This window comes from Diorhabda carinulata, chromosome 7, assembly GCF_026250575.1.
Source record: "Diorhabda carinulata isolate Delta chromosome 7, icDioCari1.1, whole genome shotgun sequence".
NCBI classification, from domain to species: Eukaryota; Metazoa; Arthropoda; class Insecta; order Coleoptera; family Chrysomelidae; genus Diorhabda; species Diorhabda carinulata.
The window spans coordinates 25,271,766-25,297,758 of record NC_079466.1 but is presented as its reverse complement, the minus strand read 5'-3'; the positions used below and the strand labels follow the sequence as shown (position 1 = coordinate 25,297,758).

The following is a 25,993-nucleotide window of genomic DNA, read 5'->3' as shown; positions in this document are numbered from 1 at the left end:
AAAAACTTTTTATCAAAAAAATCATACAAGGGGGTGTAAAAAGTTGCCACATGAAGTTTGACGGTTTCTTTTTGAGGTTACGTGTACTTACGTTCCAGATTTGGTTTTCGGTTTGGTGAAAATAGGGCGAAATAAAACAAACGGAAAAAGCATTTTATAATACAAATTTATTATGTTTCAATCATTTAGATACACAATATCCCTTGCGAATTATATCAGAAATTTTACAAAGCTACTTTTCGATTTTATTTTAAATCAAAGAGGTAAAAATAAATCGTCTCTCGTATATCGAAAGACAACATCTGAGCATTATACGCGTTACAATATTCAATTCAAGTGATTTCGAAAAATATAACGACCACACAAAACTTTTTCATTTTTCATTTTTTTTTTTCGATATATCAAAAAACGCGTATCGTAATATTTTTCAAAAAAACTTTTTATTTGATTGGTGTGCAAGAAACATCTACCGGCGATTCTAGAAACTAACGCAAAAAAAATATCACAAAATTTATTTTTTCAAAAAAAAAAAAAAAAGAAAGAAAAGTGTCCTGTAAACTAGTGCTGCGAATTTCGGATAAGAAGAAACGACTAAACTCACACCAATCGTAGCTAAAAATAAAAAAGAAGCAGATTGTAATACTAATTCGTTTGTTTCACTACACGAAAGCGTTGCGCGTTAAGGCTAGCGCACACTAAACGGAACCGCACCGAAACCGTACATCGTCGTTGTTCCGGAAAAGTCAATTTGAATCGCGGAAAACTCAAAAAATCTGTCAAAAATCAAAGAACAATAGTGAAAATGGATGAAAACCAAAAGAAAAGTCAATTTGAATCGCGGAAAACTCAATAAATCCATTAAAAAATCAAAGAACAATAGTGAAACTGGATGAAAACCAGAAGAAAAGTCAATTTGAATCGCGGAAAACTCAAGAAATCCGTCAAAAATCAAAGAACAATAGTGAAAATGGATGAAAACCAAAAGAAAAGTCAATTTGAATCGCGGAAAATTCAAGAAATTCGTCAAAAATCAAAGAACAATAGTGAAAATGGATGAAAACCTGAAGAAAAGTCAATTCAAATCGCCGAAAACTCAAGAAATCTGTCAAAAATCAAAGAACAATAGTGAAAATGGATGAAAACCCGAAGAAAAGTCAATTTGAATCGCGGAAAACTCAATAAATCCGTCAAAAATCAAAGAACAATAGTGAAAATGGATGAAAACCAAAAGAAAAGTCAATTTGAATCGCGGAAAATTCAAGAAATTCGTCAAAAATCAAAGAACAATAGTGAAAATGGATGAAAACCTGAAGAAAAGTCAATTCAAATCGCCGAAAACTCAAGAAATCTGTCAAAAATCAAAGAACAATAGTGAAAATGGATGAAAACCCGAAGAAAAGTCAATTTGAATCGCGGAAAACTCAAGAAATCTGTCAAAAATCAAAGAACAATAGTGAAAATGGATGAAAACCAGAAGAAAAGTCAATTTGAATCGCGGAAAACTCAAGAAATCCGTCAAAAATCAAAGAACAATAGTGAAAATGGATGAAAACCAAAAGAAAAGTCAATTTGAATCGCGGAAAATTCAAGAAATCTGTCAAAAATCAAAGAACAATAGTGAAAATGGATGAAAACCAAAAGAAAAGTCAATTTGAATCGCGGAAAACTCAATAAATCCATTAAAAAATCAAAGAACAATAGTGAAAATGGATGAAAACCTGAAGAAAAGTCAATTTGACTCGCGGAAAACTCAATAAATCCATTAAAAAATCAAAGAACAATAGTGAAAATGGATGAAAACCTGAAGAAAAGTCAATTCAAATCGCCGAAAACTCAAGAAATCTGTCAAAAATCAAAGAACAATAGTGAAAATGGATGAAAACCAGAAGAAAAGTCAATTTGAATCGCGGAAAACTCAAGAAATCCGTCAAAAATCAAAGAACAATAGTGAAAATGGATGAAAACCTGAAGAAAAGTCAATTCAAATCGCCGAAAACTCAAGAAATCTGTCAAAAATCAAAGAACAATAGTGAAAATGGATGAAAACCCGAAGAAAAGTCAATTTGAATCGCGGAAAACTCAATAAATCCATTAAAAAATCAAAGAACAATAGTGAAAATGGATGAAAACCTGAAGAAAAGTCAATTTGAATGGCGGAAACTCAAGAAATTCGTCAAAAATCAAAGAACAATAGTGAAAATGGATGAAAACCTGAAGAAAAGTCAATTTGAATCGCGGAAAACTCAAGAAATCTGTCACAAATTAATGGATATTGATGAAAATTAATCAAAACCTGAAGAAAAATCAATTCAAATCGAGGAAAATTCAAGAAATCCGTCAAAAATCAAAGGATATTGACGAAAACCAACAGAAAAGTCAATTTGAATCGCGGAAAACTCAAGAAATCCGTCAAAAATCAAAGAACAATAGTGAAAATGGATGAAAACCTGAAGAAAAGTCAATTTGAATCGCGGAAAACTCAAGAAATCTGTCACAAATCAATGGATATTGATGAAAATTAATCAAAACCTGAAGAAAAATCAATTCAAATCGAGGAAAATTCAAGAAATCCGTCAAAAATCAAAGGATATTGACGAAAATTAATGAAAACCAACAGAAAAGTCAATTTGAATCGCGGAAAACTCAAGAAATCCGTCACAAATCAATGGATATTGATGAAAATTAATCAAAACCTGAAGAAAAATCAATTTGAATCGCGGAAACTCAAGAAATCCGTCAAAAATCAAACAATAGTGAAAATGGATGAAAACCAACAGAAAAGTCAATTCAAGTCGCGGAAAACTCAAGAAATCTGTCAAAAATCAAAGAACAATAGTGAAAACGGATGAAAACCAGAAGAAAAGTCAATTGAATCGCGGAAAACTCAAGAAATCCATCAAAAATCAAAGAACAATAGTGAAACTGGACGAAAGCATTGCGTAAAGGCTAGCGCACACTAAACGGAACCGCACCGAAACGGTAAACCGTCGTTGTTCCGGTTAAGGTCGTTTTTTTTTTCTACCAGAACGACGACGATATATATGCTAAATAATTTCGGGAAGATTTTTTTTTATTTATAAATTTTAAATATAAATTTTAAATTGGAAGTCCTGTTCGATTGCACGATTAAAAAAAAAACGGTTTTGTTAGTTTTATACCGTGAAACAAACAAATTTTTTACAAACCGAAAAAGCTGATAATAAAATTCGTCGTTCATAATAATAATAATTTGTGCTTCGATTATTATTATTTTACTAAATCTTCTTTTCTGATAAATCCGTTAACCGTTTTTTTTTTCTTCTTCTTTTTCTTCAAATCGTTCGGCACTATTATAAAAGCGCTGGGGAAAAAAGTGGGGGGGGAGGGGAGTTGAGGGGATCGAAAATAAAAAAATAGAAACGGCAGGACTAGAGATTTTTTTTATTAAAAAATCCTAAACTGTAAGTTCTTCAGTATCAAATGTTTCTAGATATTTATAGCAATGGTACGAGAAAAAGCTAACAAAAAGAAATGCTTCATATTTAAAAAAAAAAAAAAAAATAAAAAGTGTTTCGAAAACGTTTTCCAAATTTTTCGAAACTCTTTTAAAGAGAAAGAAAAAAACAATGAAAATTGAGACCACAGTCGAAAATTACGATCGGCAATCGTTAAAAGATTACGCTACGAGGTATGTACAATACATAAAACTTTTTACCAGTTTTAAATTTATTTTTTACGCCCCTCGTAGCGTAACCTATAATTCCGATAGACGCGACTATGAACAAAAAAAAAACCGATAATAATATATAATATTTATACTATTTATGTTTATATAAAATAGGAAAAATTTCCCGATTTTGATGATTTTTTATTTTTTTTTTTCATTTTTTTTTCGTGTATTTATGATGATGCGCTCGGTATACGCATTGCCGGTTCGCTGTTGTTTTGAAAAAAATACAAATTTAATAATTAATAAATTTTCGCCGCGCGGCATGGCTGCTTACAGCGGCACGCACTATCTGCAAAACAAAACAAAAATTCAACCGTCAATTAATTCACGAAAATCGATAATTTTTTTCAAATTTTTACGATTGCCGAATGATGTATTTTACTTACATCTAGAAACCGCAGGTAATTAAGTATTCACCTAGCTTTTCTACCACCGACGCTGCTTGTTGAGGTTGAATTGGATCTTCGTAAAGGGATACTACAACGGCTGGAACAAATCGATAAAAAAATTGATCCGATTTCGAACAATATATAAAATATATAAAAAAAAAAAAAATGAATTACGTACTGGAGCCGACCCTGTCTAATAAAACCTTTCTTCGAAAATACTTAAATTTTGATGTTAAGTAAAAGAAAATCTTTACGCCGTATTAATACGAACAATCATCGGTCAATTGAAATATATAGGGTGTTTCGAATTTACAATTTTCTAAAAATAGTTACTAAGTATAAAGAGGTCAATAAGATACACTAAGAAAAGTATATTTAGTAAATTGTACAAGAAACTACGAAATATTAAACTTTCCGAGAGATCTTTTACGTCAAAAAAAATTTTTTTCATAAATATTATACGAGGGGGTGTTGGCAGTGGTGTTGTGCTAATTTTTTTTTACCGGAACGCGTATATATAATTATATAGATAGGGCCGATCCTGGATTCAAAAACCGGTTCGCGCAATCTGTTTCGTTCCGGTTCGGGTTCGGTTCAAACCCTTGTTTATAATAATACATATAAACTGTTCAGTTTAGTCTATAATTTAATCATGAATCGACGTACGGACGAACAACGCTTGCAAATTATTGAATTTTACCATCAAAAATCGCGGAAAACTCAAGAAATTCGTCAAAGGTCAATGGAAATTGATGAAAAATGATCAAAATATGAAGAAAAGTCAATTCAAATCGCGGAAAACTCAAGAAATCCGTCAAAAATCGAAGAACAATAGTGAAAATGGATGAAAACCCGAAGAAAAGTCAATTTGAATCGCGAAAAACTCAAGAAATCCGTCAAAAATCAAACAACAATAGTGAAAATGGATGAAAACCCGAAGAAAAGTCAATTTGAATCGCGGAAAACTCAAGAAATCCGTCAAAAATCGAAGAACAATAGTGAAAATGGATGAAAACCCGAAGAAAAGTCAATTTGAATCGCGGAAACTCAAGAAATCCGTCAAAAATCGAAGAACAATAGTGAAAATGGATGAAAACCCGAAGAAAAGTCAATTTGAATCGCGGAAAACTCAAGAAATCCGACAAAAATCGAAGAACAATAGTGAAAATGGATGAAAACCCGAAGAAAAGTCAATTTGAATCGCGGAAAACTCAATAAATCCATTAAAAAATCAAAAAACAATGATGAGAATTGATAAAAAACCTAAAGAAAAATTAATCGAATCAAGTGTAAATCGAGGAAAACTCAAGGATGCCAATAAAAACCAAAGATAATCAAGTGGAAAGTAATGAAAATCGATGAAAATCAATGGATATCGATGAAAATTAATGAAAACCAAAAGAAAAGTCGATTTGTATCACGGAAAACTCAAGAAATTCGTCAAAAATCAATGGATATTGATGAAAATGGATGAAACCAGAAGAAAAGTCAATTTGAATCGAGGAAAATTCAAGAAATCCGTCAAAAATCAAAGTACAATGATGAAAATTGTTGAAAACCTGAAGAAAAATCAATTGAATTCAGTGTAAAACTCAAAGATTCCAATAAAAACCAAAGATAATCAAGTGGAAAGTAACGAAAATCGATGAAAATCAATGGATATCGATGAAAATTGAATTGAACAGTTTGGTCGGCCCGCTAAGGGAACTATTCGGAAGCTTGTGACTAAATTTTGAACCCAGTTTACACTATTGGACATTAAAAACCACCAACTAACACAAAAACATACAGTGAGGACCGAAGAAAATATTACGGCCGCATCTGCCACGACCGTGAAATGTCGATTCGCATCAATTGAGCATCTTTTACTCCACTACGTGGAAAATTTGGATTTAAAACCTTATAAGACACGGCGGCTGGTGCAAAAATTGAAGCCACACGATCTTCCACAACGTCTCCACAACATTTGGAGAATGGGCGACGAGCTAATTTCCGGTTGAATGGATGAACATCATCCAGAACCATTGCAAAAGCTACAAATGCATCCGCAAACAGTCGCTAATGGCATCATCTTCAAAAGCGAACACGGGATAAGACAAACGAAGGTCCACAGGCGCGAAATCTGACTAGCGACCCAACTTCTGACCGGATACTGCCATCCAAGACGTCACCTTCACTCCATGGGCATCGAGAATGATCCGGAGCGCCGCTGGTGCATGATAGAAGACGAAACTGCAGACCACGTTATCTGTGAGTGTCGTTAAACCCCCAAAACCTACCTAACGACACCAAAGGGTTCAAGACAAAGCGTCTGATCGACCTAGTACTTCGGACTATCGAGGTTTCCAAGAATAAAACGTGATCACACGGTATAGTAAAATTTTTACGCGATTAAATTAAATATTATTTATTAAAAAACCGAAATTGCATACTTTGAATTATTTAAAGATCGGAAATTCAACAAAAACTAGTTTGGTCGTTGACCAAAAATAGGGCGCGTCACGTTTCACCAACAACACCTCGCGAGTTATTTTTTTTTTTTTTTTTTTCGAGAAATTTCGTCGGCAGGTATAGAATGTCAGGCTATTGGAATGTCTATCGGTATGCGTCGCGCGTATTTTTAATACACATATGTGTCGACATACTCACCGGCATATTTCAATTTCTAAACTCACTTTTATCTTTTTTCATGCACTCGCCAATACTACGAGGGCGGTACGAATTATATCGCACGAAAGATTCAAACGCAAATCGTAGTTTCGGCGTACCGAATAAATAGTCGCGCGGCGACAAATCCGGACTATAAGAAGGGTATTCCGGCGTTTCCCAAACCAATTCGTTCAATACCTTCACCGAAAATAGTGGAAATTTAGCTTTAATTTTCTTCTTTCTGCTCAAAATTGGGCACTTCCAATAGCAAAAATATGGTTAAAAGGTAAAAATAAAATCTACGTACCTTGTGTCGTTTTCATGCAATGTACACCGACTTTTCCCAATTTCGCCCTAATGACACGGTCTGTACCGGAAAGGTATATGTATCTGTTACCGGCTAAAGTTACACCTGAGGATGTGAGAATGTCTTGTTTTTCGAAACCTTGAACTAATTTCGCTAGTTCTTCTTTAGTAACCTGGAAACAACGAGAAAATCATTCGTTTATTCCAATTGTATACATATCTGCGACTTAATCTAAACCATTTCGCTCGGTCTTGGATCCGTTTGGATCGGAATTTGTCTTGCAGCACGTTCCATTATGTGCGATTCCAGACACTTCTCTTCGTTCTGGACTCCACCTCGTAATGTAACTCTCAACGTGAACCTCCCTGAGGCTTTTTTTATACCACAGCAGAGTGAAATCTAGTTCAGCTTTGATATTTAGCGGGTCGGGGTCTTTCAAATAAAAGTATGACCAATATTTTTACAAATTTATTAACAACGTTATCAAAAAGAAACGTTTCGGTACTTTTGCGACTATCCTCGTATATAAAAATTAAATAATTTTCGTGTTTCTTTACAATTAAGGTAAATTCTAATAATTGGATTCTTTTTCCAATTAAACGATATCCAAATTTGAGTTTCGTAAATTTGATTATTCAAAAAGTATTTTTCGAATAATTTCAATCTTAGTTTTAACTGTGGAAAAAATAATTATTAAAATTTTTCCGTTTGATCGAATTTATTCATTTCAGAAATAATTGTTTTGTTAAAATAACCAAAATCACCAAATTTCGAGAAAAAAAAATTTTGAGGTTATGCAACAACTTCGCCATTTGACTTTTTTCAATTCTCCCCCTATTCAAAAATTATCGATTTTGGTCTATAATTAAAAAATTTAAATCGATTCTCATACTTTAAGACCTTAAAATATGTCAATTAGGGGCGGGCAAAATAATCGATTAATCGGGTGATCGATTTCGATTAATCGATTATATTTTTTGATAATTGCCCAGCCCTAATGTCAACTATCCGGATTGCGATTGAAATATCACTAAAAAATAGTTACAAAATATTCCATTGTATACCTAGTGAAAAAAAAAAAAAATCACGATTTCAACGAATTAAATTAAACCTGACTGTAAATAAAATTTTTTTCAATACATACTCCATAAACGCTTTTACCAGTCGTTGATTCAATCATTCGAAAGGTCAACTGAATCGCGTGACCTTTGAAAGTTCAGAACGTTCTTTGTTTCGTTTAGACGTACCCGCATAAAAAGAAAAAGAAAAAAAAAGAGAGAGACTTCAAAATAGATTATTTTTTACTTACAATAATAATGGGTCAAGATTATTAAACGACATTGATATTGTCAATAATGCATTCTTGCGAAATGTATCACGCACAGAGTTGTATGACGAATAAGAAAAAAATGAAACAAACGGATAACTGGGCGTCCGAAAATAATTTTTAAAATAAAAAAAAAACGTTTCGAGAACGATTCACTACAAGTCACAAAAAAAATCAAAACTCAAAATTTCACTTAAAACGCGCGCGTTAATTAATTATATATTACGAGGTCGGGTCAATAAATACGCGACGTAAAAAGTTCTTCGTGGTCCAAAATCTAAAATGTCCAAAAAGAAAAAAACGTTTCGAGAACGATTTACTACAAGTCACAAAAAAAAATCAAAACTCAAAATTTCACTTAAAACGCGCGCGTTAATTAATTATATATTACGAGGTCGGGTTAATAAATACGCGACGTAAAAAGTTCTGCATGGTCCAAAAATTAAAATTCGATCATCAGATGTTGAATTTTTTCAGTCGTATACTTATAAATTGTTATAAAGAAAAGTTTAGAATTGAAAATAGCTTTCAAATTGTTTATTTACATCAAAAAAACTATTTTTTTCTAAATTTTTATTTGCGATTACGTTGGAAATTTTAGTTTGCACATTAATGCATAATTAATCTAGGATTCACTGGATGATAATTGTTTTTAAAAGTTTATTTAGAATAGTTTAATCAAATTTATAATTAAAAAATGCGATGCATTAATGTGCAAACTTAAATTTACAAAGTAATCGCAAAAAAAAGTAGAAAAAAATATTTTTTTAATGCAAATAAACAATTTGAAAGCTATTTTCAATTCTAAACATTTTTCGATATTGTCAAAAAGAAAGGCACTTTAGAACAAAAATCACATTTTTCGACAAACCTCGTATACGACTGAAAAAATTCAACATCCGATGATCGAATTTTAGGTTTCGAACCACGCACAACTTTTTATAAAGAATAACTTTTTTTCGTAAAATTAATAATAAAAAAGTTATGTTCCATATGCAGACAAATTACGTGGACAAACTGTATATACCAGTCGATTAGATTAATAGATTTTCTTATATAAAATGAGATAATATATAATTTGAAGTGCTGATTAAATTCACTAAATTGCAGTTGAATACTCAACCTAATATACGAGGGTGGATCTGTATTTATGAATACATCGCTACTCGACCGAAATCACCCGTCAGTTTTGATAGTAAAAACAGTTGAAAGATTCACGTTTCAGTACAAAAGAAGACTAAGTTGAAGTTGCCAGTCACGTATAAATTCGTACATATTTACATCTTTTCGATGAAAAAAGTACTTTACTCTAAATCAAAAATCACATTTTTCGACAAACCTCGTATACGACTGAAAAAATTCAACATCCGATGATCGAATTTTAGGTTTCGAACCACGCACAACTTTTTATAAAGAATAACTTTTTTTCGTAAAATTAATAATAAAAAAGTTATGTCCCACATGTCGACAAATTACGTGGACAAACTGTATATACCAGTCGATTAGATTAATAGATTTTCTTATATAAAATGAGATAATATATAATTTGAAGTGCTGATTAAATTCACTAAATTGCAGTTGAATACTCAACCTAATATACGAGGGTGGATCTGTATTTATGAATACATCGCTACTCGACCGAAATCACCCGTCAGTTTTGATAGTAAAAACAGTTGAAAGATTCACGTTTCAGTACAAAAGAAGACTAAGTTGAAGTTGCCAGTCACGTATAAATTCGTACATATTTACATCTTTTCGATGAAAAAAGTACTTTACTATAAATCAAAAATCACATTTTTCGACAAACCTCGTATACGACTGAAAAAATTCAACATCCGATGATCGAATTTTAGGTTTCGAACCACGCACAACTTTTTATAAAGAATAACTTTTTTTCGTAAAATTAATAATTATAAAGTTATGTCCCATATGTCGACAAATTACGTGGACAAACTGTATAACGTTTGTTCGACAAACATTTATATATACGAAAATAAAATCCTGATGTCATTTTCTTTCCACTCGTGACACACGGCGTATAAAATAATGTTCGGAACAGCTCTCGCCCGTATTTTTCCATATTTGTCGTTAACTTTTTATTTCAAACATGGTGTACTATGTCAAATCACATCTGGTTAACAAATGAAACTCCGCGACAGCTGTGCACGGTCATATTATAAAAAAAAAAACAAAATATCTTAAACGGCTATTTATCTAAATTAAATATTTATAGAGAGAAAATTATTTTAGAATTAGATTTTTGATAGAAAATGTTTCCAATACGAAAAATCTCCTATTATGCTCTATACTCAATCCCGAAGCCTTTCTACTGTTTCAGGCGTAAGACATTTTGAATTTGAATCTCCCCTTTCCACAACATTTTCTATTATTTCCTATTCCGTGTCTTTTATTCTATTTTCTACCGTTTTTTATTCATTTTGTCGATCTTCCTCAAGACGCTCGGCTCTATAATAGAGCAGTTCGACTTATAGGCGATCCGGAATTGACTCATTCCGTCTAGAGCAGTTTTTGCGAGACCTACTGGCTCATCAACACCAAGTTTATCAAATTTTTGGCTAGAATCTGAGCCCTAATTTTCCAAAACGTTCGGCCTGTCGATCCTGAAAGGATAATGGTACGAATTTATGAAATTATCGCATCCTCATCGGTATTACAATAATCATTTAACGATTTTCAAAGTGTAGCTAATTTAGGTCGGCCGCGCGTAGGATTTTTATGATTGATTTCGAAGTCAAACATAAAATTACTGAGCTACGGGTTCGAGTTGTGAGATCGGTCGTAAATCAGTTCGGTCTGCCAATTTTCAAGATGGCCAATATATCATGTTGTTAATATTATATCCTGCGAAATTTATTTACAAAAAAAAAGGATTTTGTAACCATAAAACTAAAAAAAAATTAAAGAAATCGCACTATATTCTATATATAAGATATCCAATGTTATATACAGTGTGGAACAACCAAACAATTTCAACATTCTCATTTTAATAGCGCACCTTGTATATTATTCAACTGAAATATTGACAGATTTTGATTGCCTAGATTCGTTATCAAACATTCAAAGTCACAAGTTCATTTCAAATGTTTTTTCAAGTTCTAATTGAGGTTATGTTGTTCGTTCTAGCCTAAGAACGTTCAGTAACTCGAACCGTTTCATTTGATATACGATATGAGTGAAACGAGAGTTTTTAAAATTGAAAAATCGCATTTACAATAAATTAGTGAAGTGCGCTAAAGTAGTGCTTGTTTCGCAACCATCGCTAGACGGCGTTATATCGAAATAAAAAGAAATATTTTCTCAGTAATTCGTATACCTACATCATTATGTTACTAGTATTATTACAAAATTTATGAGCAATTTCTTACGGCATAAATATTGTTGTTGTTGCATTATTTTTATGGTCCATAACGTATACAGTAGATTTTGTTAATAGGAGACGGTTGAAATAGCATTTTTATAGTATCATAAACGTACGTCTTTCCAAACCCATACATAACACATTATTTTATGATACAAAAAACTTACAAGACACCGAAACTAATTTTCCCACTGACATTTTTATGTAGAACGATTTCGAGTACGTAATTTCCATAATTCCATTAAAAAAAAAACTTCCCTTCAATCAAAAACAGTTTAGTACGAAACTGGTTAAAAATAAACACGTCTAGAGTAAAATGATTTATTATATGCGCTAAATACTACAAGGTGTTGAAAAAAAAGTCTCAAGTTTTCATTTAATTCGTTAGGAATCTTATTTGAGCAATCAAAAATATTTTGCATCGTCAGAAACCACTTAATCGTAATATAACTAAAACGATTCGTAAAATTATTTGTTGTTTGATATTGAAAACTATTTTCATCAACATTAAATTCATTTCCGCTAGATTTGTTGAGGTTAGGAAACCATTTGCAACGACAACGATCTTTCGTAGTGACTAGACTCTATATTACTAAAGGGTTACCGTTTTAGAATGAACGGACTATAAAAATTCAAAAAAAAAAAAAAAAAAAATGTTGTAGAAGTTGTTAATACAAAAAATTTTTCGACCTCGACAAATTTCTGTGATACTACAACTTCTATTATGATCTAACAGTCTCGGAAAACGGAACTATTTTTTGAAAATTCGTTCCCGTAATAAATCTTCGACTGTATAAGAATAATTTTATTCAATTCAATTGAAATTATTAATCAATATGCTGTGAAATAATATTAAACTTGGCAACGTTGTGTAACCGTCGATTTTTCGATTGTTGGTAAAATTTATGTACCTAAATGATCATAATACTGTGTATGGATTACAATCGAAAGCATTTTTAAAATTTGCAATTAAATACCACAAATAGAATTATATCCGAATGGAATTTCTCACTACATAAACTTTTATTGTTCAATAGAAAACGATAAAATGAAGCAAATATGGAATATACTATGTATGTTATCTAAAATTGTTTCTGATAAACGGTGACAGCATTATAAAAAGACGTTCTCTCTGTATAAGCCACTCGTTTTCCTAAAGAAAATAAACCAATAAATTTATATCATTTTTCTTGTAAACATTACTAATCAACCACTTAAAGTATGAGTCATACTTTATGATTAGATCATTGCGAACAAATAATTATATTTCGTTCGAGATCTGAAATTTTCTTTGCAGCTCAATTAATATAAAATTAAAATTCGTCACATTTATATAATAAATTAATTTAGATTGACCGCCCTGTATCTCCATAAATCGGTAACTATAAACAACTTTGTCTATAATTAACTTAATCAAACAATGAATACAAATTTTTCATATTTGTAACAGTAAAAATTCCATTAATTTTTTCACAAACAATTCGTGTCTTTTCTACCAATGCATAAATATGTTTATGATTAAAATCGGCATAAAATTAATAAAAAAAAAAACTAGACTGATAACGAAGGTTAAGGCTGCTACCAGAGCTCATTGACCAGCAACAACCGATCAATAACACGGCAGCACACTCCAAGTTGAAGGACTTTTTTGTACCCCTCATGATTTTGACGTTTCCATACGTCAAGTGAAAGGGCGGATCTCACAAAAAAAATTATCCTGCACCAACTAATTTTACAACGAGATTTAATAGAAATAAAAAATACTGAGAATGTCGTACAGGCGGTAAATTGAATTAAAAAAAATGCATCGACATCGGATTTTATTAGATGCCATTTATTCAAGTTATAAAACTGGTTCCAAACATTCCGTTAGTTAGACAAACTACCTACGTGAAAATACCAGAGTATCCTGGTAGAGTACCTACATAATGTAAAAACGATAGCTAATTTTTCATATACATCGTTTGTAACTATATTTGGCAACAAAAAATGTCATCCAAGTATTATATACCTTTACCTAATAGACTATAATGAAAGGTAGGTAATAATGAATTATAATTGAATCTAATGAAATTAGAATATAAATTTCAAATTAGTAAAACGTGTAGTCGCATAAATATCTCGAGATACAAACGGCAAATCTTTTATTTGTTGTAGGTATAGGAACATTTCATATTCCACACACGTCGTATTCGCGAGACGGCCATCTTGTTATAGAACCGGCGACTAACTCAAATTACAACAGAATTTTGTTGAATACGACAAAAACTATATATTTACAGTTTTAATTTTGTGTACAATTCATTATATTAAGTAATTATGGTGATTTAATACAAATTTAATTGTAAAAGTAACAGAATGGAACCCGGCCAAGCCCTTACTTTCTTTTGTTTGCAAAGAATACAAAAATGTTATTATAATAAAAAAAAATAAGTACATGTAATGATAAATCGATATTGATAGGAAAAAAAGTGAGTCACTTACTTCGAAATTATCCGATTTGGCCCAAACATTACCGTCGTGCCCAGCGATTGCGGCTTTCGTAACGCATTTTGAAGCCAAGAGCTGTTTGTCTACGTAATCCTGCCAGCTCATGTTAGTTATCTAATAAAAAAAATCACTTCACACACGAATCTACTCACTAAAAAAAATTTGCTACCAATACAGCACTTGTCCTACGAGGAACTGAAGCCGAATACTTTTGTCTGCCAAGGAAGATTGTAGTAGCAGCGGAAGCTTAAAATGACAAGTACGTCTGCGCTTTCACAATATCACTTCTACCAACTAATTTTCCGACACAGAACTAGATATAATAATCGAATACACTCATCAATTTAATTTAAAGATAATAAAGTATCGTATGAATTTGAATAGTTGTGAAATATTTAATAAACGAATATTAAATGGATGAAAATGACATTAACTTGAATTTATTGGACACAAATGATTTCGAAAGTAATTACGAATCTAGTCGTATTCGATTCTAAGTGAACTTCAATCAGCTGATTGAGAATACCATCTCAGAATGACATTTTTATCAGTTTCCGAACGTCAAGTCCAATTTTCAGTTGAAATTACGAAACTTTATCTATGGAAATCTCTGATTATATTCCTTTTTTTCAGGGTTATTTTTCAATATTTAATCAGTTTGATAATGGATTCTAGATGTTTATTAAATAGTTTTGAGCTGTTATTATCTACCTATTCATACGATTTTTACACTGCCCATGAGAACTAATCATAGACAATTAAATAAGAGGAATTAAAAATTAGTCCTAAAAACAATTATCAAACGAAATAGCCCGTCAGCTGATCGCATTTACCTACTAATCTACGAGGGCAAAACAAGAATGAACGTGATCCTGATTAGTTTCCGAACAGCAATGAACATGATCCGGAATAGTTTCCGAACATTCAGATCGTGGTTGGTTAAATCCAATCCAAGGATTTTTTCATAAGGAATATGATAGTTTACTTTCATCAACCCCAAACCATCCAATTTTATGACGTCACAAATTACAGAAAGCGACTAGGCATTTCTTTTTATGAGATTTTGAGTTGATATATTGCTCCAATTAAACTCGTTGGATCAGTTTCTCGTAATTTTGTTCAAATTCACAATTTATTCATCTTATAAAGTGAAATAAATCATTTGTAAGGTATGAATTTTAGGTTAGGATTCGTAAGATGGGAAGTGAATAAGTTACTTGCGAGGAAATCTTTTATGTTTTTATTACTTTAAGACTCGTGATTATATATAATTTGAATAAAATAATCAAAACTCTGCACTTACCTTGTATTCTCAAAAACGATCTATTGAAATACATCGTTGCCATATTTTTTTCGGTTGTTGGTGTAAAATTGAAATCTTTATTATGGTTACACTCATTACCTCTCCAACAGGAGGGTACCAAAAGAAAAATCACTTCGAGAGTAGCGCAAGGTTCGGTCCAGGAAACTGATACGTGGAACATAAACTTCCTGAGGGATGGTGTTTCCTTGGTAGGATATCGAGACGACCTAGTAGAAGTTATCACAGGAAGGACCATGAAGATGCTGGATATTCGGAGGACTTAGTATGAGATTGTTACAATGGAAACTGAATCAAACCATGAGACATGACAATTGGATCGAGTCAAGATTGGTACTAAACGAATTCAACAAGAAACTTTGGAATCTGATTGCCACCGAGGGTTCGACGACGCAAAGGACTTTCTTTGAATGCCTTTGATGGGAATAAATGAGAGTTAAGCGTCACGGTGTCATCGAAAGACAACTGGAACAGCTATCGCCGCAGTGTTAAAGGCTAAGGAGAGGAATAGGAATATTGAGTCACCGGAAAATAGTTCCAGTTCGTTTCTCTCCTTTAATAGTTATGAAAATAACTGATTATAATCTTATGCAGTCAGAACTAACAATAAATCTTACAACACCGTAAACCTTATGTCACACTGTTGCCAACGTTCAGAATATAAATCTATTGATATACGAGTAATGATTTGGCTTACACACTTAATACAATGTTACAAGGGAAATGTTTATAAACTAGATTTGAAAAATTATCAACTAACCTTTAAAAAATAGTTTTTTTTCTAAATAATTACGTGTCTACTATTTAAATAATGTTTCCACGAAAAAATTAACGATTATTTACAATTCCTTGGGTATTTTCGAGAAATTAAAGCCGATAATTAAATAAAAATAAATTTATTTACTTTACGAGTTAGGTTGGCAATAAATTAAAAAAAAAAATAAAGAAATAGGAAGTGGATGAGTGGAAAACGGGTTTTAAATAAGAAGCAAAACCACTGAATTGTAATTTAAAATGGAAATTAGATCTTTATTTCCAAATTGTGGTGTCCACAGGTATTGACGACGCCTGTAAAAATGAAAAAAAATATCTTTCAATGTTTTTTTATATTAACAAAATGAAGAAAAGTCACACAAAGTGTGTTCGATCGATACAAGTTAGTTGGACTTTCCTTCCGGATTTGTTCTTTTTTTTTTAATATATTAATTTACTTAACAGGGTTTTGGTTCTTGGAGAGGTATCATAGTGGAATCTCTAAAACAAAATAATTTTTTTAAATTACATTGGATAAAAACTATTCCTAAGAGACTCTACTATGATTTTAATATAAAACTGAAACTGTATCTGAAGAACGTTAATTTCAATTCGAAGATATAGTCGAAAAATTTTACACTTTCTACTTAATTTATTTGAAATTTTGAGTGACGTGCAAATGAGCTACTTCTGGTAAATGCCAAAAAACTTTTCTTTTAAACAACATAAAAACCATGGGGAAATTAGTACAAATGAACTACTTTGAATAAATCTACGAAATTAAAAGTAAAATTTTGTTTGTTTCTAAATTAATAATATGAATAATCAAATAAACTACTTTTGAAAAATAAAGAGCCATATTCACTACCACGGTTAATTTTTGGAATTCACAGTGATGTGCAAATGAACTATTTTTGAGACATACGTCAAGATTTAAGAAATTATTAAAACAACTCCTTATTTGAAAATATGTGCAAATGAACTACTACTGATGAACATGTCAATACATATTTAAATAAATAGTGCAAACGAACTACTCTGAACGAATTGTTATGAACAACAATCATTTTTCGTATACACAAAATATTTGTGAAATTCTTTAGACACAGTATCGTTTTTTATAACAAAAAAAAAATCGAAAAAAACGTTTTTTTTTATCACCACTTTTATTAAATCTTAATATACAAAAAAGTCTATGTGATAAACCAGAATTTCCTTCTACAACGTTTATGAATATAATAACCTTTCCAGATACCAACTAAACCCTTATGGAGACGAACAAACTGTGTGGAGAAAATCACTAAAACGCTCCCACCTTCGGTACCCCTCGATAAATCGGGGGGACCTCCGGCCTCCATACAGCCACACGCCTCCCGAATTATTATAAAAAACACTAAATCTATAAGTATATTTCCCAAAAAAATTAAAAGACAAAAAGAAAATTCAAACAATCAATCAATTAAAAAATGCACTACGAGATTAAACCGAAACAACAATATATATATTTAAAAAAAATAAAAAAATTGGACACTCAGAGAGTTCGTGAGGGGGGGTTTATTAAAGAGGGGTAGCGTGCCTTTTTTTATTTTGAACGGCGTTGTCCTAAAGAGACGCGATGGCGCAGGCGCACAATATTCGCATATATAATGTCGCAGATTTAGCATAGAAAGCTAATACTCACACCAGAGAACCTTCAGGAGATACGTCGTAATAGAAACACACCAACACTCTGTATAACCTCGCCTGTTTTATATAAGATCCGCAACGTTCATCGGCATTTCGTCTATTTTCGTATTATAGAATTGTTCGATATCCTTAAGCGTGCGTTTATCGTCTTCGGTTACAAAATTTATTGCTACCCCTTTACGACCGAATCGTCCACCTCGACCAATCCTACAAAAAAAAAACAAACAAAATACGTTAGAAAACAAAAATCGATTCGCAAAAAATTGAAAAATTTTATTCAAAATTCATCAGACTCTGTACTTATTAACATCAGCACTATCAGCGATCTTGGTGGAAAAAGTGTCATCATAAAATATCAGGACAAGAGAGGGTTTTTTTTGGGTTTAACTCTAATATATAAATACAGGGTTGCAATTGTAGTGGATAATGTGTACTGATTCTTATCATTATCTATCTAGCTTCCTAACAAATCCAGCATACCAAACCCAATCGAAAGCCTTCTGCACATCCATATATATGACAAATGCGACAGTTGATGGCTTCGTTTATGATAGAAGATTGGCGATGGCGTTGTGGCTGAAATATTCGGATCTGAATCCAAACAGGAATTTGGGAATTAGATTTTCCTTGGTACCTGATTCTGTTTCTGATCAGCTTTTCAAAGATTTTACCCAGGGCACTGGCAGGTTTTAAGCAAGCCTTCTCATGGAGTTTTTCAATGCTTGCTTAGAGATTCCGTACCGTCAAGGAGTGGAGTTTCTCACCCTGAAGTGGTAGGTGGGTAATTCTGTTATATCTTGATCCCATTTATAGTCCTAATCCGGTTGTGACTTGTTGTAACTTGAACGTTAAGACAGTTCAATTGCATTTTGACTGTTGGGTCTCTAATTCGAATGTAGATACAACCTGTATAACTGCTTTTTCTGATGAATAATACTTAGAATGTTTTGTGATATATGATTGATGTGTGAGGAATGGCGACATCGATAATGAGGGATTGGAAGTCCTCCACGTATTTGTCTAGGTCTTCGGTAATCCGAAGAAAAACTGGTTAGGATAAATTAGAGGTTATGTGATTCGGGAAAGTGTATACGGTAATCAGTTATTCAATTTTAATAATATACTAACCTGTGTATATAATTTTCTCTGTTCGAAGGTAAATCATAATTAATAACTAGTGAAACTTGTTGTACGTCAATACCCCTGGCTAATAAATCTGTAGTGATAAGAACCCTCGAGGATCCCGTCCTAAATTGACGCATGATGACGTCTCGTTCTCGTTGTTCCATATCACCGTGCATTGCCGATACGGTGAAATCTCTTTTGTGCATATTTTCCGTCAACCAGTCGACCTAATATTTCAATAATTTCATATACGTAACAAAATGTCGAAAGCAAAAAATTGTTTTAGTAAAAAACAAAAAAAAATAGAAATTATGATTCTGTCAATAAACGCATGGAAACCCCATAGAAATTCTTTCAACAATATTATAAAGGGTAGTTTGATTTTCTTTTTGTGTAAACCGCCCTTAATGAAGAGTAAAATATTAACACAATCATAAATTTCTTCTGATTAAATCTATCAGACTGCCAAGAGTAAATTCCTCAACTGTAATCAGTCAAAATTGCGAAACCTTTGGTTTAAATCATCATATAGATTGTTATTTTCAAAGATAAAAAAGAGTAGTTCAAAATTTTATTGAAAATATTTTTGAAAATAATTTTACGGTTTTTATCCAATTTGGAAAAGTATAAATGAACTACTTTGAATACATTTTCCTCATTTATATTTTTCCTTTTAATTTGAAGTAATGTGCGAAAGAACTACTTTCAACAAACACGTCAAATTTCATTCTAATAATAGTTAAATTGAACCAGTTTTGAAAAATTTAGAAACAAAATTAATTTTTTCAAAAGATATTTAAACACACATGCAAATGAACTACTTCAATAAATCTATCAACATCTCAAGATAAACTTATTTCGAGCAATCCACAAGTAAAGAGCAATATTTTCCCAATAATTTCGAGATGCAAATGAACTAATCTCGATGTTCCTAATTAATTTGAAAAAATTATAATCATTTCTGATAAATCAAATTTTTATTTTAAATCCAAACTATTGATCTTCAAATATTTAATGAGAGTGCAAATGAACTACTGTCAATAGATCTAACTTCTCGAAACAAACTTATTTCATTAAATGCGCTAACAAGTTTGTAAATAGGAATCAAGTTCTTTTCCTAAATTTAGAGATGCAAATGAACTACTTAGAATAAATCCATCAACTTCTTAAGATAGATTTTTTGAAACTAATGATCACTTAAACTACTTCTAACTAAATGTTATTTTTATTTGGTATTGAAACTATTTTTTTCTGAAATATTTCGTAGGCGTGCAAATGAACTACTTACAATAAATTCATCAACTTTTCAAAACAAATTTGATTCAAATGAACTACTTCTAATAATCAATTCTTCTCATGAAAATATGATATTCAAATGAACTACCAACAATGAACCTTATCAACTTTTCAAAATTAACTTGTTCCAAACTAATGATCACTAGAACTACTTTTAATAAATTTGAATTCTTGTCTTAAACCAAAACTAATTTTTTTTCAGAATTTGAAGAAACGTGCAAACGAACTACTTTCCTGAAACCTATCAATACCTTGAGACAAATTTGTTTCAAGGTATTTGAACTACTTATAATAATTCGAATTATTCATTGTTGAATAAATATAAATTTGTTTTCTAGAAACTTCCGAGATGCAAATTAACTACTTTCAATAAAGCTGATCAACTTTTCGAAATTGACCTGTTTCAAACTGATCACTTGAACTACTTTGATTGAATTTGATTTCTTTTAAATCGAAACTATTTTTTTCTTGGATATTTGAATAAGAATTTTTAAAAAACTATCAATTCTCAAAACAAACTTATTCGCAAATAGTGGACACTTGAATTAGTAGTAATTTGACTTTCTTTATTCAAAACTGAACTGTTGTCAACGAACCAGTCAATGTATCTGATTCAGAAGACCATTTGAACTACTTCTAATAAATTCAAGAACAATTTTTTCCAAGTAGAAATTAATTTTTCTCGAAAATCTAAAAAAAAGTGCAAATTTCTTTCCAAATTGGAAAAGTATTCTACGATAAACGAATTTCGGAAAGTATGTTTTCAACAAAACAATATTTTTAATCCCCAAAATGGATTTTAATTGAAAAAATGAATTTTTCCAAAGTTGAAGATATTCGCAAATGAACTACTCCTTTTTCACATATTACAGAAAATTAATGATTTATATACGAGGGTCTACTGACCTTACGACGTGTATTACAGAAAATTACGGCCTGCGTAATCGAAAGAGTATCATAAAGATCGCACAGCGTCTCCAATTTCCAATCTTCTTTTTCTACATACACGAAGAACTGTTTGATACCTTCTAAAGTGAGTTCTTCTTTTTTAACCAATATCCTGATGGGGCTCCTCATAAAGGATTTCGTCACGTCCAGCACATCGTTTGGCATCGTAGCGGAAAGTAAAATAACCTAAATAAAAAAATAATTTACGATATTTTATTATTTTTCCAAAATAATAATTTCGCTTACCTGAACGTCAGAGTTTAACATTTTAAAAACATCGTGAATCTGGTCTTTGAAACCTCTCGACAACATTTCGTCTGCCTCGTCCAAAACGAACATCTTAATGTGAGTTGTTCTAAGGGCTCTACGAGTAATCATATCAAAGACTCTACCCGGTGTTCCGACTACTACGTGTACACCGGTTTCTAATTTACGCATATCTTCTCTGACGTTGGTACCTCCAATACACGCGTGACATTGCGCAGACATGAAATCTCCTAATGCGATTACTACTTTTTGAATCTGTTGTGCCAATTCACGAGTCGGTGCCAATATAAGAGCTTGACATTCCCTTACGGTTGTGTCTATTTGTTGTAAGATAGAAATGGAAAATGTTGCAGTCTTACCGGTTCCTAAACAAAAATTATTTGATAATTTAATGGTTCTTCAAACTACCTCATTTTATACAAACAAATTAGACGACAACAAATAGTTAAAAAACCAATACATACAGTAAACAAAAATAAAAGATTGCTCCCGGACAGTATATCAGTCCCAACTAGGGCTTTTAAATCCTTTCGAACACAGAATATTTTCCACATAGTTTCAGTATCCTTGTGAAAGTATTTTCCTTGGAATTCAGGACAACAATATAATCTGTTTAATTTGGTTTGTGAACTCTTGGAAACTTTTCAACTACCGATCAAGTTAACTTTCGGAACGCCCCAGATAGTGACAGTTTTCTTACAACAACCTTTTACAAGATTGGGATTATCGAAAAGACCATTCCACAGGACCTTTGAGGTTCTAGTTGTATGAAACATTTTTTTCTGTCTACCAAACTATCCCAAATCTTCAACAAACCAGCCTAACCAGACAGAAAACCTCCAAGGCCCTATGCCCTGACAGTCGATTAAAACAACAATGACATCAAGATCTGCGTGAATTTATAGCAAAAATCGCGAAAAAAATTGACAATAATCGAATATTTTACTTTAAAAATGTCTCACGAGGTAAACGGAGCTGAGGATAGATGTTACCACTTAGACAACGACTAATTAATTAGTCATTGTAGTAAATGGTAATACAATGTCAGCACGGGTCCTCCGATGTTCAATCTACCTGTGTGCATCAAGAAATTTCAAATCGAAAATCAAAACCTCTCAAATATCACAGGATTTCAATTACCAACAAAAAATTGTACCAGAAATTTCGATCCTTACCTGATTGGGCTTGAGCGATTACGTCGTGCCCTTTAACGCAAGGAATGATCGCTCTTTGTTGAATGGCCGAGGGTTTTTCGAAACCATAGGCGTATATACCTCTCAGTAGTTCTTCTTTAAGGTTCATATCGTCGAAATTATCGACGACCTCTTCCCAATTGGATTCAATAATACCGTCGGGGTCCATTCCTGGTGGACCGTCGTAACCCTGAGGTTGATTATCTTCATTGGATGGGCCATTTTTGTCCCACTCTTCATTACTGTAAGATCAAAAAAATGATATTTGTCAAGTGAAAGTACTTCTAATCGCTCGGTATCGGATCACAGGTTCCACAAGAACATAAATCTTTTTTTATTCATTTTATACTGCAAATATTGTTTGATGATGACCTTGAAATTTCTTAAATGGATTTATGACTTAAAAAGCGCCAAAAGGAATGAAAAAATGTTTTTTATTTGGTTCATTTCTTTGTCAAAAAAAATTGATTTGAGATAAATCTTCCTAATTTAAAAAATATTAAGCCTATTAGTGGATATCTTCTTTACATAATGATAAACAGATCAAAGATTCAAATATATCTAAAATAACTTGGTAACAATGAAATTGTTTAATCGTAGATTCAAGATAAATAAAAAACTTACGTCATTATCAGTTCTCTGTGCACTTCACTCTATCTCGAACAATTTAAAAACTAAATTTCTAATATTCACTTTTGTATATATACTAAGATTCACGCATGCGTTATGTGCATCTCAATCCTTAGGTATTTAGAGTAAGAGCTCCCTAATATTTACTATCTCTAATATACGAGGCTTATCCATAAAGTTAAGGTTCACAATGAAAAACGTGTTTCGCGAAACCTTATTTTATGAACAACCCTCGTAATAAACAATACCCGGAGCAAATTTGATATGAAACTTTTTTGCTGTTCAAAATTTTTTAGGTTATTTTGAATTAGTACCAAACCGAAATTACTAATATAAAAAATAGGAAATTCAAAAAAATGTATAAATTCGTCATTCGAATTAATAAATACATTTATAAAAATATATTAAATGTGCTGTAAAAACTATAATAACATTCGAGGTTATAAGGATTATGATTAAGGACTCGTAATAAAAGATATTTATTCATATTTTTGCTCACTTTTACCTGCCTCAACCCCTATTTCAATTTAACAATCACTTTAATACGTCCTTGACTTCCAGTACTGTTATTTGAAGATATTTGGATACTTAAATAAGAACCTTTTTTCTTGGAATGTTCTTTACCTGATTATGAACAAAACTTTTTTGCAAAAATAAACTTCTACGTCCCAGAAATGTTGTACCTTATTATTTAAATACAATTCATTAAATTACCACGTGTGATAAGAAAAATACGTCCAAGATACAAGATTTCGTTCTGACTAAGCCTCGTTATGTTAACTGTTGACATTTCATAGAAATCATATTGATATTATGACAATGTAATGATTTGAATTAGAAAACAATCAATTTAAAACGATAAGGGTCCTTCTCCTTGTTGTTTATTAAACTTTTACGCACACAACCAACAAAGAATTCGATTGAAATTATATCAATGACAAAATTTGATGATAAATAAATAATGGAATTTATGAGTTGTTTATAAGGCATATTAATAATCTATTGTCATTACAAATCAATTCGTTATCAAAATTTCCAATCACCTAATTACTAATTGATGTTCCGACATTCTCCAATACCTATTCGAGATAAATAATTGAACTAAGTACTAAATTTTTTTCACAACTACATTCGGAAAATTATTCAAAGCCCTAAACATCATCTTTTTCGTAAAGCACCACTGCTGTTATATATAACAGTTACACTAACCTTCAAAAAATATGAGTCATGTTTTAAAACATATGCCACATTCATAAGACAACAGAATAAATCTAACGCTATTAGAAATGCATTCAAATAAATCAAAAGTTAACTGAAAACTTGAAAAGTCTTTACAGTTATATAATATACATTAAAAACTTCACGTGGACTTTCAAACACGTTCGAGATAACTAAAACAGATTAATTTCCGGTTCAAGCTTTATAGATAGTTAACTTTAACGTTAGGGTTAAAAATATTATAGCTAATATAAACGTAATATTGTAATATTCAAGACAAAAATACTACTGGAATTCCTGAGCGCCATGTTGGCAAGGAATTCTGAGCATTCACGCCGAAAAAAATTATCAAAAATGATATGAAGTATGCCATGAAAATTGAGGAAAATAAATTCTGTCACATATAAATATAATAACTAAACATTTTTACTTACGATTTAATAATGAACAATACGTATTTTCAAGTGAAAAACAAAACTTACCGTCTATCTTGCAAAGACATGTCTACACTCCGCGTTTTGCTAAACGGAAAAGACTTCTAAATTGAAGTTTGAAGTGGGATGTAATGTTCCTACGCCCAGGTAATTCGAACACTTCAGCGCGTTCCAAAGTCTCTTAGGTATTTTTTATTAAGTAGCTTTAAATAAGTGAGGATTGTTTTACCTAAAAATGTGTACTCGTTTTACAGTTTCGGTGATTATTTGCAAATATAAGATGGAATTATTTTCTTAGGCGGCAGAACATGGCCGTTCTACTGCTGTATTTCCGATCTACTTGGCTGTCAAGACAGCCGCCAAAATTCAAAGTTCATATTCGTAATGAAATATGCCACTTGTTAATTTTGACAAAAATAATTATTTATATTTATAAATTTGACTGAATGTGATCTGTTATTACTAGATTTCGACGTTTACTAAATAATATAAAAAAATGAATTTTCAACTAAATATACTTACTTCTTATTGACAGGTATTTTTTTAAACGTCTTCAAAACTAAATGTCAATTTTTGAAATGACTTTTAAATTATATTAGATAACTGTATATATGTTAAATAACACTATATTTAAAATAACATTACAAAATAAAAATAGGTTGTTTTGTATTCATACATCTTATATCTAAACATTGATAAAGAATACTACTGTATAAAATTGTATAATTATTTTAGTTTAAATACAATATAAATGAAAGTTATATTTGGAATCATATTTTAATCAATTATTTTTATTATTAATATAATTTTTGAAAATAAATATGATGTGGTTTTATATCCTACTGTAATGAAGTACCAATTGCGATTAAGCT

The 25,993-nt window shown here is 31.4% G+C and overlaps 2 protein-coding genes and 1 non-coding gene across 4 annotated transcripts; all 3 read right to left on the bottom strand.

Annotated features, from left to right (window-relative positions):
- Window positions 1-147: 147 nt before the first annotated feature.
- LOC130896322 (profilin) lies at window positions 148-14,552 on the bottom strand. The gene is made up of 4 exons (XM_057804328.1): window positions 14,245-14,552; window positions 7,055-7,226; window positions 4,096-4,195; window positions 148-3,998 (listed from the first exon to the last, which is right to left on the bottom strand). Exons 1-3 carry the CDS (start codon window positions 14,353-14,355, stop codon window positions 4,098-4,100), a joined length of 381 nt encoding a protein of 126 aa, XP_057660311.1. The 5' UTR covers window positions 14,356-14,552; the 3' UTR covers window positions 148-3,998; window positions 4,096-4,097.
- A 1,899-nt stretch (window positions 14,553-16,451) lies between these two features.
- LOC130896592 (eukaryotic initiation factor 4A-I) lies at window positions 16,452-25,584 on the bottom strand. 2 transcript variants are annotated; one of them, XR_009059591.1, is made up of 7 exons: window positions 25,170-25,475; window positions 22,822-23,081; window positions 21,626-22,011; window positions 21,338-21,565; window positions 19,139-19,362; window positions 18,006-18,217; window positions 16,452-16,639 (listed from the first exon to the last, which is right to left on the bottom strand). XR_009059591.1 is itself a non-coding variant. In XM_057804782.1 (6 exons), the coding sequence occupies exons 1-6, from the start codon at window positions 25,187-25,189 to the stop codon at window positions 18,073-18,075; spliced, it is 1,263 nt and encodes a 420-aa protein (XP_057660765.1). In that variant the 5' UTR covers window positions 25,190-25,584; the 3' UTR covers window positions 16,452-18,072. The 2 variants fall into 2 exon arrangements, 1 of the variants encoding a protein (XP_057660765.1); XM_057804782.1 differs by having other exon boundaries at window positions 16,452-18,217; window positions 25,170-25,584.
- LOC130896897 (small nucleolar RNA SNORD53/SNORD92) lies at window positions 19,589-19,668 on the bottom strand. The gene has a single exon (XR_009059627.1). It is a non-coding gene; the product is annotated as a small nucleolar RNA SNORD53/SNORD92 (small nucleolar RNA).
- Window positions 25,585-25,993: the final 409 nt, after the last annotated feature.

Excerpts from the sequence above, each read along its gene's own strand:
- LOC130896322 (XM_057804328.1), bottom strand. The coding sequence starts at position 14,355 with ATGAGCTGGCAGGATTACGTAGACAAACAGCTCTTGGCTTCAAAATGC. Across the intron at positions 7,227-14,244 it reads CCAAATCGGATAATTTCGAA|GTTACTAAAGAAGAACTAGC; the intron begins GTAAGTGACTCA and ends CGTTGTTTCCAG. Across the intron at positions 4,196-7,054 it reads TTGCATGAAAACGACACAAG|CCGTTGTAGTATCCCTTTAC; the intron begins GTACGTAGATTT and ends GATTTGTTCCAG.
- LOC130896592 (XM_057804782.1), bottom strand. The coding sequence starts at position 25,189 with ATGTCTTTGCAAGATAGACG. Across the intron at positions 22,012-22,821 it reads AATCGCTCAAGCCCAATCAG|GAACCGGTAAGACTGCAACA; the intron begins GTAAGGATCGAA and ends ATTTTTGTTTAG. Across the intron at positions 19,363-21,337 it reads TCTGTAATACACGTCGTAAG|GTCGACTGGTTGACGGAAAA; the intron begins GTCAGTAGACCC and ends TTGAAATATTAG.